The sequence below is a fragment of the Narcine bancroftii genome, chromosome 10 (genome assembly GCF_036971445.1).
Source record: "Narcine bancroftii isolate sNarBan1 chromosome 10, sNarBan1.hap1, whole genome shotgun sequence".
In the NCBI taxonomy this organism is placed as follows: Eukaryota; Metazoa; Chordata; class Chondrichthyes; order Torpediniformes; family Narcinidae; genus Narcine; species Narcine bancroftii.
Genome location: NC_091478.1, coordinates 107,268,453 through 107,282,750, shown reverse-complemented (window position 1 = coordinate 107,282,750; position 14,298 = coordinate 107,268,453). Strand labels below are relative to the sequence as shown.

Sequence of the window (14,298 nt, the reverse complement as noted above, 5' to 3'; positions counted from 1 at the left end):
TGTCATAATACATAAAAATGTCATATACGTGAACTTCAACTTTTGTCTGGTGTAAGGTAAACAAAGTCACCATAAGCATTGCCCGCTGCCCCTCACAATAAGGGAAAGAGAAGCAAACAAGAGTCCATTCAGAGACACTGAATGTCCATTACAGCAAGAAACCAAAGAAAAAGTTTATCAACTAACCTTCCCTCTAGAAGGTGGATATTACTTAAAATATCCTTTACACAGAAACGATAAAGGACAGAAATGAAGAATCGCAAATATGTGTAAATTTCCATGAAACGTAAGAGAAATATCAGGACATGTCACTCATTGATTAGAAGAAATTGCCTGTGTACAGGTACAGAGGGCCAAACTATAAAGATTAGAAAACACCATAAGCCAATTTTAAACTTGCTTCCTTCTTGCGTTGTGTGCTACTGGACTTTGACTGTTTAAATATTGAACATTCCCTGCCAGCTACGTAGATATGTACTCATTAGAGTGGCGGGATCCACATTCAGCTTTCAGCTTCCCTGCAGCAATCAATGGTAATCCAATTAAAAATAATCACACATGTCACATATCTCATTTGATAACTTTAGGAACAAAAAAAATTAAGAAAGTCCCAGCAATGACATCATAGGCAAAGTTATCATTTGTCAAAATTGTCAGACCCAGATCTCCAGCGCTTGACGTCCTGTTTTGTGGAAACTGCCAAAATGTTTGGCCGGGAAGTCAGCCTGAAGAAAACTGAGGTCCTCCATCAGCCAGCTCCCCACCCTGACTACCAGCCCCCTCACATCTCCATCGGCACACAAAACTCAAAATGGTCAACCAGTTTACCTATCTCGGCTGCACCATTTCATCGGATGCAAGGATCGACAATGAGATAGACAACAGACTCGCCAAGGCAAATAGCGCCTTTGGAAGACTACACAAAAGAGTCTGGAAAAACAACCAACTGAAAAACCTCACAAAGATAAGCGTATACAGAGCCGTTGTCATACCCACACTCCTGTTCGGCTCCGAATCATGGGTCCTCTACCGGCATTACCTACGGCTCCTAGAACGCTTCCACCAGCGTTGTCTCCGCTCCATCCTCAACATTCATTGGAGCGACTTCATCTCCAACATCGAAGTACTCGAGATGGCAGAGGCCGACAGCATCGAATCCACGCTGCTGAAGATCCAACTGCGCTGGGTAGGTCATGTCTCCAGAATGGAGGACCATCGCCTTCCCAAGATCGTGTTCTATGGTGAACTCTCCACTGGCCACCGAGACAGAGGTGCACCAAAGAAGAGGTACAAGGACTGCTTAAAGAAATCTCTTGGTGCCTGCCACATTGACCACCGCCAGTGGGCTGATCTCGCCTCCAACCGTGCATCTTGGCGCCTCACAGTTCGGCGGGCAGCAACCTCCTTTGAAGAAGACCGCAGAGCCCACCTCACTGACAAAAGACAAAGGAGGAAAAACCCAACACCCAACCCCAACCCACCAATTTTCCCTTGCAACCGCTGCAACCATGTCTGCCTGTCCCACGTCGGACTTGTCAGCCACAAACGAGCCTGCAGCTGACGTGGACTTTACCCCTCCATAAATTTTCGTCTGTGAAGCCAAGCCAAAGAAGATAAATGATTCATTAGTTTTTTTTTAATTTGTGCCTTAATTTCTGAAGACATAACCAGGTTAATAATATGGTAGTGTAAAATATATTTTTTTCTGAACTTCATTTGTTTGTATATAGGTACACTATTTAATATTCCAATCATTATTTTCAACACTGAAGCGAAGTTGACCATTGCATAGAATATCATTGATTTTAAATTTGAATGAAGTTAGTGCAGAACTTACTGCTGGTGGCAAAGTGTCTGCTCTTGCCACTGAGTATTTGTTCAAGCAAACATATTTTGGATCTGCCAATGTTGAGTTGCTATGCTGCAAGACAGCAAGAACTAGAGCAACATAAAGGCATCATGTGAGCAGGCCAAATGTACTCTGCCTGCAGAACTACCAGAAAATATGCATATGGTCAACTCCCTAAGCCACTGCAGCAGCTGTTCGACCTGATTCTCATAATGATTGTTTCTCAATGTTTAAAAGCTGCTAAAGGTTAGTGAATCACTTGAAAAAGTATTAAAAGTGTTATGAAAACATCAAATTATACCAAGACTCAATTAGTTCAAACAAAGAAAATTGTCTGAATCCGCTTCATTGTTCATGTTTTCTTCATTTAGCAAAACCAGATTCTACCCTTCACCATAACCATTTTCTGACACCCTGTCTAAGATGTTGATTTCCCGGTGAGGAATGCCCCCAATATAAAGTGTGAAGCAACTTTAGGATTTCTTTGTTTATATAAGTTCCAAATTTGATGCACATCCATGGAGAAATAATGACAGTTCCACACAAAGCCTCCGACCTTTCCCAAGAAGGTCCAAATTTTTTTGTGGCATAATAAACATATTTTCAGTGAGTAAAATGATTGTTGGGAATTATGAAATGAACAAGTTTGCAAATTGGCTGCACTTGGAGTATCGTGTCCATTTCTGGATACCATACTAGAGGCAGGTGTGATTAAGATGAAGAGGGAGCAGAAAAGATCCACAAGAATGTTGTCTGGATTGGATGGCTTAAGTTATCAGGAGTGATTGGATAGCAAGGTATTTTTTCCTGGAGTAGAGAATCCCAAGTGATGACATGATACACGTTTATAAAATTATAATAGGCATAGATAGGGTAGATAGTAGGTATCTGTTTATCAGAGTAAGGGTATTTAAAACTACGGAGCAAAGGTTTAACATGAGAGGGAGCAGGTTTAATGGAGATCTCAGAAGTAAATTATTTGCACAAAGAATAGTTGGGATCTCGAATGAAATGCCATTGGAGGAACAGTAACCACTTAACAACAATCTTGACAGATACTTGAATGAACAGGGAATGAATTAATATGGAATTAATGCAGGCAAGTGTGATTAGTGCAGATCGGCATAATGGTTGGTTATGACACAATTAGCTGGAGGGATTATTTCCATGCTGTACATTCACACATTTGTGCTCCTTTCCCAAATTGTGAGGATGATTGGTAGAACCTTTTGGTTTTGGCTTGATATTCTCATTCTCTCTCTCTCTCTCTCTCTCTCACACACATATATTTTGTAGGTTTTGATTCATACCGTGAATCACATTAGAAACATTTACATCAAATGAAAATAAGACATAAAAGGTCACCACATATCTTCAAATTTCACTGATGAATCAAATACAGGATGACTAATTTGATTCTAAGCTTAGACAAATCATAATATGAGAAAACTTGAAATACTGTTGGAGATCTAAAGTCTTTCCATTTGAATAGAATGGCTCTTTTAGCCAACTATGTAGAGATAGCCAACACCCGTTGTGCAGGTACAGAAAAACTCCCTATGTCTCGACCAATAACCCCAAAAAGAGCAGTTATTGGATTGCGCCGAGGCTCCACCTGGAGAAGAATTGAAAAGATATTAAAAATTTATTTCTAGAAGATTTATAAGGATGAACAAGACCAAAACGTATGTGTTAATGTAGCAATATCAGATTTGCATCTGTCACAAATATGGTTAACATTAGAAAAAATACAAGCCAACTTATCTTTGGACATGGGAACATGATGCACCACTCTAAATTGGATTAATGAATGTCGGGCACATATAGAAATGTATTTACCAATTTAAAAATCTTGTACCATATATGTTCTGATAAGGGTCTTGCAAGTTCCAGTTTCCAAGCTCTTTTAATCTTATCATGAAGTACTGAAAGTAATTTTAATAATCTATCAGATATAATTCCAATTATTTGAAATAAGATTACACCAAATAAATTCCAATTATTTGAAAGGATATTTAATTTTGGTATGAGCTTTATATTATGGATAAAGTTGATCTATAGTACCCCCTTAGCTATGGTAGTTAAATCCTCCTTATTTAGGTTGTCTAGGGGAACTAGACAGGGATGTCCCCTTAACCCCATACTATTTGATCTAGCTTTAGACGCTCTGGCAATAGCCCTTAGATACTCACATAAGGTTCAAGAGATTGTCCTAGATGGAGTAATTCATTAGGTTTCTTTGTATGCAGTTGACCTATTAGTTTATATTTCTGAAAGATCTATCCCAGCTCTTTCTTTTTTCTTTCTTTGGCTTGGCTTCGCGGACGAAGATTTATGGAGGGGTAAAGTCCACGTCAGTTGCAGGCTCGTTTGTGGCTGACAAGTCCGACGCGGGACAGGCAGACACGGTTGCAGCGGTTGCAAGGGAAAATTGGTGGGTTGGGGTTGGGTGTTGGGTTTTTCCTCCTTTGTCTTTTGACAGTGAGGTGGGCTCTGCGGTCTTCTTCAAAGGAGGTTGCTGCCCGCTGAACTGTGAGGCGCCAAGATGCACGGTTTGAGGCAAGATCAGCCCACTGGCGGTGGTCAATGTGGCAGGCACCAAGAGCTTTCTTTAGGCAGTCCTTGTACCTCTTCTTTGGTGCACCTCTGTCTCGGTGGCCAGTGGAGAGCTCACCATATAACATGATCTTGGGAAGGCGATGGTCCTCCATTCTGGAGACATGACCTACCCAGCGCAGTTGGATCTTCAGCAGCGTGCATTCGATGCTGTCGGCCTCTGCCATCTCGAGTACTTCGATGTTGGAGATGAAGTCGCTCCAATGAATGTTGAGGATGGAGCGGAGACAACGCTGGTGGAAGCGTTCTAGGAGCCGTAGGTGATGCCGGTAAAGGACCCATGATTCAGAGCCGAACAGGAGTGTGGGTATGACAATGGCTCTGTATACGCTATAGTCTGGAAAAACAACCAACTGAAAAACCTCATCCCAGCTCTATTATTTGTGTTTTCACAATTCAGTTCTTTCTCTGTACATGTCAACTTAATTTTCTTCTCTATTCAAGTATGTGAGATTTTCTTTCTCTAGATGGTCTCCTTTATCATTATTTTTAATAGGTCAAATTAATGGAGTTAAAATGATAATATTATCTAAATTTTTAGATTTATTTCAAATGATTTCATCCCCAAATTGTTTTTGATAATATCGAATCAAAAATTTCTTCCTTTATTTGGAAGAACAAAGACTCTAGAACTATTCAATTTTATTACAAAAATTGAAAAAAGTTGGAGGTCTGGCCCTACCTAATTTTAGATGTTATTACTGAGCTGTTAATATTTGTTATCTAACCTTTTTGATTTTTTATTCTGACAAATTGGATCACCCATTATGGACAGATTTAGAATTGAGATCTACACAGCAGTGTTCAGTGACTCTTTATTGGGACCTCTCTTCCATTTAGTTTTGCCAAGATCAATAAAGATACATCTAATCCAATACTCAAACATAGATTATGAATCTGGTTCCAATTTAGGACATTTTTAATTTAAAAACCACTTTCTCTTATCCAGTGCTATCTCTTATCATTATTTTTTGACCATCAATAATTATTGATCAATCTTTTTCTATATTGAAAATTAAAGGTATTGTCTCTTTTTCAAATTTCTTTAAGCAAGGTTATTTAATGTCTTTTGAACAGTTGGCAAGTAAATATGACTTACTAAATATTCATTTTTTAAGATATTTACAGATTAGAAATTTCTCAAATACCATATTACTGGACTTTCCATTTGTATATCCACCAGATCTAGTTGCTAATATTTTTCAACTGAATCCTTCTCAGAAAGGATTAATTGGAATTGTATATAATCGTTTATTAAAATTGCATCCAATCATTAGGATATTAAATCCAAGACCCTTTTATAGAAGCCAATTAACTTTACACAAAATGTAGATTTTACAGTTTGAAACATTAATATAGAAGTGTCTCTACATAGAAACGCTCAGAGAAAGCATGCTTCTTTACAGAAACTCTAACACAAAGGCCATTTGCCTATGGTGAGATGAGGGAATCGGGCATTAGACGTCCTACCTGGTAGACTTTCATGTCGGTGTCTGCAACGTGTCACAATCTGGGACAATTTATAAGATGCACAACAGGATTCCAGCTTTGCTGTGAATTGTGATATTGATCCTTCAGAAATATTATCCACCTCTGTTGCACTGAATATTGAAAAGTATCTCAATTGGTATAAAATGAAGCCATAAAAATTTCAAGTTAATTTGCATTTTCCGAAGTCAAATTAATAAATTGTTTGATGGTCTTCTGGTGAAATGACTTGGAATACTATTAAAAACACAACATAATTGCAAGCTCTTGTTATAATTATAAGACACTCACAATTAGTTTTGTTCATGTTATCGTCATTAACAAATTCATCTGCAAGATGAGTGCAGGCTATTTTATTTCACTGTTTCGATAACATTTATTCTATTCTGCCTTCACCTTGTCAATGCAACATCCATCATTTCACTTTCCACATCAGCTAACCTTGTGGTGTCTTTCAATAAGATTGCTAATTCAACCTATGTCTTTCATTTTTCAATGTCAACTTGAATTAATAACAGTGGCTGCTGGTCATTAATGGTGAATAAAATTGGAAAGTTTCAATTTATTAAGCATAATCTTGGTTTTTGCGATTGAATCTTAACTGATTGTAATGTTCAAAATGCATTTGCACAGCATCTGTGGAAATATAAATTAAGTACACCATAGCTAACATCTGTATGGATCAGAGATCATTCTTTCTCAAATCATGTTGTACTCCCATCAAAATAATGAATGAGGTAACTTTAAAGAAGAATGATTCAAACCCTTTTCTATTTTATTTTAAATAAGTGGCTGGTTTTGACTAGAGTAAATATAATACATCAATACTATTATAACAGAGTAATATTGGGATAATAGCTTTGTTGTTATAAATATGTGCCAGGAGAAATATTAATGTCTTGGATTGGAATAATGCAGCTGGCACTGAAATTTCAGGATCTGAAATCAATTATTGGAATCAGAAATTGATCAGGGAGTGTAGAGCTCGTCGAAAGAACCAAAGACTTGTTGATTCAAACCAAGGCTTTTATTAGCAAAAGACAGGAGCTCTTCACAGGTGGCCGACCAGTCCAGAATGATCTGACCTGGCTAGGGACACAACCCTTTAAGGCCCAGACAGTAGGCGTGGCTAAGCTCTCAGCCAACCGCTGTAAGCACAGACATTACATACTCTCAATACTGTAACTATATACACTGGTGATAGGTCTGTACTATCACAGGGAGCTCATTTCTTGAATATATTTCTATTATCATAATTTGTCAGTCACTCTCTTTTTGAATCCTATTTCAAGGCACAATGCAGTGACTATTCCAATTTAGTAGTTAGATTAAGCAGAAGCCAATGAAGACGTACAAAGCCAGAGTATATCTGGATTTTTTAAGTTATTGGCTCTCATGAGGATCAATGACAAAAAATAGACCAAGTTAAATACCTTGTTTCCATTTCGTAATTTCTTTGTAATTCTCTGCTGTAATTTAATTCGGTTTGGTGATACGTTAATCATCTTATGGATTAAGTTAAAAATAACTTTGACTTACTATTTAAAGTGGTTCAGATTACATAAATAATTTTATTGTGAATTTACAGTTATTAAGAATTTCAGAACGGAATTTCAGCAGGCATATGTGAATCATGATTTTCTGATGTCCCAGCAATGGCCCCTGAACAAATTGCCCAGACTGTACAACACTGCACTTTGATGGGAACTAGACAAAACTGGACCCCCTCCATATCCTGTGTCCCATATCTCAGCAAAACGAGATCAAGGTCTGCAATGCACCAGCAAAGTTTTTGACCAACAGAGGAAAAGAGAGTTGGAAGTTCAAGATCTCGTAAAGAGATATTAAACTCATAAGGTCATCATTGATCCGTGTCTCCCTGTACAACTTCTGAACCATGGAGAATCTATAGCTGGCACTTTGAGCAACTGCAGAGACTACTACGGCTATCTCCACAAAATCCAACATATCTATTGGAGAGCCAAATACATACACTGTAGTTATCTCTGGTATGTAGGCCACTGATTTACATGCCTGCTACTAGGTTCCTGAGACAAATTTCTTAAAGTCTTTTTGAAAAATAGTAGCATCCCACTCACTGTGGAAATGCCTAGCCCTTGACAGCTCAAAGATTTTGGGATGGCATTGAGAACCTCTAATCGATTTGTCAGGAGCCTGCAAAAAAATTCCTCACCGATGAAGGCATCATAAGTGGATATGTCCATCCATTCATTCCATAAGGACCTCCTGCCTCAGTTGTGGCACAGTCTACAGCTCCCTTATCAGTCAGTCACCTCAGAGGCTACAGAACGGGAGTGAAAGTCATCTTCAATCTGGAGTGATCATTACAGGTTCTCCATTTACTAACAGCTGGTGACATTTCAGTATGTCAATATCTCCCACAATTAGATGGGACATGAGCAAATCAAATTGATCTGTGTAAGACATGGTTGAGGAATGGGCCAATCAGTGATTATTGTAGCTTCAGATGTTTTAGATAAGTATGAACTAATGCCCCAAAATATCAAAAAGGGATCCATGTATTTGCCTTTTAATAAATTACAATATTGATATATGATCTCCATTCACCTGAGATTCAATTAGAAGAGATATAGATGGCTGAATCTACAGAATTTTAAAAACAAGAAACTCAGATTGATCATAAATCATGTCATGAGCTTCATTGATATTCTTTACATAGTAAAACATAAATGATTTCTTATAATCCTTTGGATCCAGAGTTTATCGCCAAATCTGGGAGCATTATTTCCAGATGATATTTTTTTCTTCATCAGAATAATTAATTATAAATCTATTCACTTCTCATTATTTTACATTTTCTAATTTATTTCACCATCACAAGTTCACAAGATAAAGGCCCATTCGGCCCATCGAGTCTGCTCCGCCACTCCACCCTGAGTTAAACTGTTCTCAAATCTAGTTCCAAATTCCAGCCTTTTCCCCATATCACTTGATACCCTGACTAATTAGATACCTATCTAATTTCCTTAAACTTTCCCAATGATCGGGCCTCCACAACTGTACGTGGCAATGAATTCCACAAATCCATGTGTTGTGGAGAAAAGTGTTTTATAACGAAATAACTCGGCCGAGGCACCAGGGAGTCACTTCAGAAGGAGTTTTTATTTGCAGTATATCTTGGAGAACAGTCCCACCAAAATACTGGGGCTGCTCTGCCTGAGCACGGACCAGCCAGTTTAATTTATACAAAGGTACAAGCAATAGACACATGACACACTGAAGCTATGAGAGCGTCCACCATATAAGGGAGAAAGCAATTGTCATTGGTTGATTCAAAAAGAAACAATTCAAAGTCTGTGGCGGAATGCAGGGGGTGTACTGTCTTATTCAGCAGTACACAGCTTAATGTACTGAAGGTCCTTGTTACGATTAATAGACTTAAAAGTGGCAGTGCACAGCTTACATTTAACTCTTTGTCACCCACTAAAACTTTCTTTACTAATTTTTTCTTCCACACCATGATGCTCTGGCTAAAGACATTTCTCCTCATCTCTGTTTAAAATGGGTACCTTCTAATTCCAAGACTGCGCCCTCTTGTCCTGGATTCACCCACCAAGGGAAACATCTTATTCACATAGACTCTGTCCAATCCTTTCAGCATTCAGAATGTTTCTATGAGATCACCTCTTATTGCTTTGTACTCCAATGAATAGAGTACAAGAGCCGATAAATGTTCCCCATCAGTTGTCTCCCTGTGGTTTCAAAGACATTTTCTCCCAATGGGACATGATAATAGCTTCAGACTGCTTTAGCTTCAGTATTGGCATCAATTCAGGGAAAGTGAATGATAAAATAGCATTACTGATTTTGAAAACAATTTGGAAAAGGTTATCAAGTCACATTTACAATGTATACTTGAAACTTAACACTTTCAAATGTTTACAAAAGGCTATTAATAAAGGGAAGTGTGTTGAACATGGAGTGTAGAACACAGTTAATTATTCTCATTCTTTAAATTTATAATTTACAAGTATGTAACATCCTGCAGGATTTTGAAATTCATAGCAGTGTAAAACAATGAAATTGAAGAAGCAGCTTAAAACATACATTATATTGAAACTTTTTTACATTTTCTTTCATCAAAAATGCGTAGGATTCAATTTCCTGCAGTAATTCTGTTGTGAATTTATGGTAACAAGACGATACTTTGAAAGTAACATGCCAAGGTGTCGGCCAAGTAATTATAGGCCTGTAAGCTTGACTTTGGTGGTAGGGAAAGTTATGGAGGGTATTTTTAGAGGTGGTGTGTATAAATATCTAGATAAGCAGGGATTGATCAGGAGCACCCAGCATGGGTTTGTGAAGGGGAAGTCATGTTTGACGAACCTTGTTGAGTTTTTTGAAGAAGTACAAGAAAGGTGGATGAAAGTAGGGCAGTTGATGTAGTCTATCTGGATTTTAGCAAAGCTTTTGATAAGGTTCCACATGAAAGGTTGGTAAGGAGGGTTCAGTCACTAGGGATTAATAGAGAAATAGTAAGATGGGTTCAAAGGAGGCTGGAAGAGACACAGCAGAGGGTCATGGTGGACAACTGTCTGTCAGGATGGAAGCCTGCGACGAGCGGTGTGTCTCAAGGATCGGTGCTAGGTCCTCTGTTGTTCATAATTCATATTAATGATTTAGATGATGGGGTGATTAACTGGGTGAGTAAATATGCAGAGATATGAAAACAGGGGGAATGGTGGATAGCGAGGAAGGTTTTCAGTGAATACAGAGGGATTTGGTTGGTCTGGAAAATTGGGCTGAAAGATGGCAGATGGAATTTAATGTAGAGAAGTGTGAGGTACTTCATTTCAGAAAAAAATAATCAAAATAAGACATATGTTGTAAAGGGGAGGACATTGGGGAATGGACAAGAACAAAGAGATCTTGGAGTTATGGTGCAGTGTTCCTTGAAGGTGGATTCCCATGTTCACAAGGTGGTTAAAAAGGCATTTGGTATGTTAGCCTTCATAAATCATAGCATAGAGTATAGGAGCTGGGAAGTGATGCTGTGACTGTTTAAGGTGTTGGTGAGGCCAGGTTTAAAGTATTATGTTCAGTTCTGGTCTCCAAATTAAAGGAAGGATATAGATTACATGGAGAGGGTGCAGAGAATACGTCTTCATTGGCTTAAAATACCTAGAGTACAGAGAAAGATTGAAGAGGTTAGGACTTATTCATTGGAACATAGATGGTTGAGAGAAGATTTGATTATGAAGGGAATAGATAGACTAGATGCAAGTAGACTCTTCCTCCTGAGAGCAAGGTAGGTTGAAACAAGAGGACACAAGTTGAGGGTAAGGGGGCAAAATTTTAGTAGAAACATTAGAGGATGTTTCTTCACTCAGAGAGTGGTGGCTGAATGGAATAATCTTCCAGAGGAAATAGTTGAGGCAGAGTCAATTCTTTCAGGAGGCTGGATATATACATGGGTAAGAGGGGGTTGGAGGGTTATGGGCGGAGAATAGGCGGGGGCATCTAGCAGAGTTGTTTGAGTGAACCGGCGTGGACTTGAAGGGCCGAGATGGCCTGTTTCCATGCCATAAACTGTCATATGTGGTTATATATTATCAGTTTAAACCCTTGTGTGAGTTAGGTAGTCAAGTCACACTTGGACAAATCCTTTCTTAAAATTGCACAAATTGACAACCTTAATTTGAAATTACACATTATTTTGTTTAAATAAATGAAGAGAATATTTATGTCTGGTCCATCATTAATTCACAGTATTCTGCTCACATCCTAACTAATTCCGCTGACAATGAACCTGATGAAAGGTTAGTACACGAAAATGACCCAAGATAACCTTGCTTTTCAGAATACTGCCACTGCAATTTCTGCAGTTATGATGAACAGGATAGTCTGAAAAGGTTGATATTTCTCAAAGAATTCATACTGAAGTATTTACACTTTGCCTTCTTCAAGGTTGAATCCAAGTTCTCTAGGACATGCTAAAACTCAGAAAAGTTTACAGAGACCGAAGAGAATGAAGATACTGGAATCTAGATCGAAAACAAACTGCTGGAAGAAGTCAGTGAGTTAGGCAGGCAGCATCGATAGAAGGAAATGGGCAGAGTGTGTTTCACAGCAAGATACGTATCAAGAAGTTAACATTAATTTTCTGTTAAGTGTGATGATAAACTTTGACTTCAGAAGAGCCAAATTTCAGAAGCAGACTTTTCTACTCCCCATCTCACGGCACTTTTTTGATGCACCTGCAGGAGGTGCCCCACTTCTCCTTTACCACTTCTTTTCCCCAATATTCTACTCATTTCACCTGCACTTTGTGCGATCTACTCTGATCGTCTTTTACTCCCTATGGGTGCTACATGAACGGCTGAGTTTCTACAGCACCTTTGTGCATTGTACTAGACTCCAACATTATCAGATTACCTGGTTGACTTCCAATCGAGTCAACTGCATTTAGCTTTCACACTGTAGCTTCCTGTAAATTGGAGGAACCAAATGCAGATTGTGTGATCATTTTGTGCAGCTTCCATGATCTGCTCAGAAGAGTGATCCTGAGTTTCCACTTTAATTCCCCATCCACTTTGATCTTTCTGCCTGTCACCCTCTGCACTGATTGCACACAAGCTTAAGGAACACTTCCTCCTCAGATGTGCAGACGTAAAATATTGAATTCTTTACCTTTGATTGCATGCTGTCGCATGTCAACAGAAGAACAATTTCTACCAGCCTTACTTTTTCTCTTTTTGTGTAATGTGGCCTTGTGCCAGAATTACATGGCATCAGATTACACAACCAAATCAAAGCAATTTCCTTAACTAAGTTATTTCTCTCTTTCTAATGAGGTCTGATGAAGAATCCTTCATCTGAATCTTTCCACAAATGCTGCAAAACCTACTTGGTTTTTCATCTTTTTTTCATGTTGAACTCAATCAAATACAAAGTAATGCATTTTTGTAAATTAAACCAGAGCAGGACTTACTTTTTAAATGGCTACGTCCTGGAGAATACTATAGAATCGAGTCACCAAGGGGTACAAGTACAAAGCTCCTGAAAGTGGCCTCACAAGTGGACAAGATAGTGAGCATGGAGTATGTTATGTTTTCATTGAGAACAAGCATTGGGATGTGATATCTCTGTAAAGATCGGTGAGATTTTTATTGGACTATTGTGTGCAGTTCTGGTCATGTATCTATATGAAGGAAGATGAACAGCCTTATAACACATTTGTGTATTAATAGACCAAGATGACTTACAACGAATTCAGGAGAACTCTTCAAATATATGTTTCATTAACACCCGCTGAGGGTTCTTCAATTTTGGCCAGACCAATTTCAGGTGTTCTTGCCTTCCAAGGCAAAATTAGTGCTTCTTCCATAATTTTTTTTTGTGTGCATCTTCTACCTTCAGTTTAATACTTAGGAAAAGTGAAAGATATGATTCGTACAAAGTTTGAGAGGGAGGGGATTTACATCAAGAAAGATCACATGAAAGTGTTACTAGATAATTTGCTATGAGCTTCAATGGTTCTGTTGGAGGTTGTTATTTAGTATACATCTCAGATACCTTATTGAGTGCTATCAATGACAAACTCTTATTCTCTATCCCTTAGGTTTCCCGGTTGCCACTGGCACTGGTACATTAATTATCACCATGATGGATGTGAATGACAATCCACCCTCTGTATATCCAACCGTCGCTATGTTCTGTGAAGATTCAAAGGACCTCAACGTGGCTGTTCTTGGAGCAACAGACAAAGATCTCAAGCCAAATGCTGATCCATTCAAATTTCAATTGAGCAAGCAACCTGGAATTGACAAAACCTGGAAAGTCACTCAAATCAACAGTAAGAGATCCTTTCAGAAAATGTGATGCTTCACACCTTGAGTGAAATTCTGTACCTTGTAATAGGATGCAAGTTAGAACTTAATGCATTTTCTAATTTTTCCTGTAGAACAAACTCCACCTCAGATCAGGACTGAACTGAGATTATTAGAGCAGAATGGCAGCAGCTCGACTAACTGCATGGTCATGTTGACATAAACTACACAAAGTAACGAGACAGTTCTGCATCAGACATTCCTGCATGTTGTTTAGAGATGTATATTTTTCAGACAATCATACTAATGTGATTCATTGTACATGTCTGTAGGATGCCTCATTAAAGTCCTCAACTCAAGTCCTCTGCAGAACATGTGTGTGACCTTACCTTCTTTCTCTTCTCACCCCTATAATACTGCCATTGGCTAACTGTACATATGGCTCCATCCACAGAAACCTCAATGTTCCACAGCCCTTCCCCAGTCTAGGGCAGTCAACCAGCATGGACGAGCCTCCGTTCTATTGTGAATAAA

General features: G+C 38.5%; 1 protein-coding gene across 13 annotated transcripts in view; it reads left to right on the top strand.

Moving 5' to 3' along the window:
* cdh13 (cadherin 13, H-cadherin (heart)) overlaps positions 1-14,298 on the top strand; it is an 813,941-nt gene that overhangs the window by 781,444 nt on the left and 18,199 nt on the right. For 9 of the 13 annotated variants that reach the window (XM_069902201.1, XM_069902200.1, XM_069902203.1 and 6 more), the window contains one exon: positions 13,557-13,790. In XM_069902201.1, coding sequence (XP_069758302.1) covers positions 13,557-13,790 — 234 coding nt within the window. Of the gene's footprint in view, positions 1-11,902; positions 12,012-13,556; positions 13,791-13,898; positions 14,137-14,298 lie in introns of those variants that run through there. The other 4 variants (XR_011346021.1, XR_011346020.1, XM_069902205.1 and 1 more) reach the window with 4 other exon arrangements.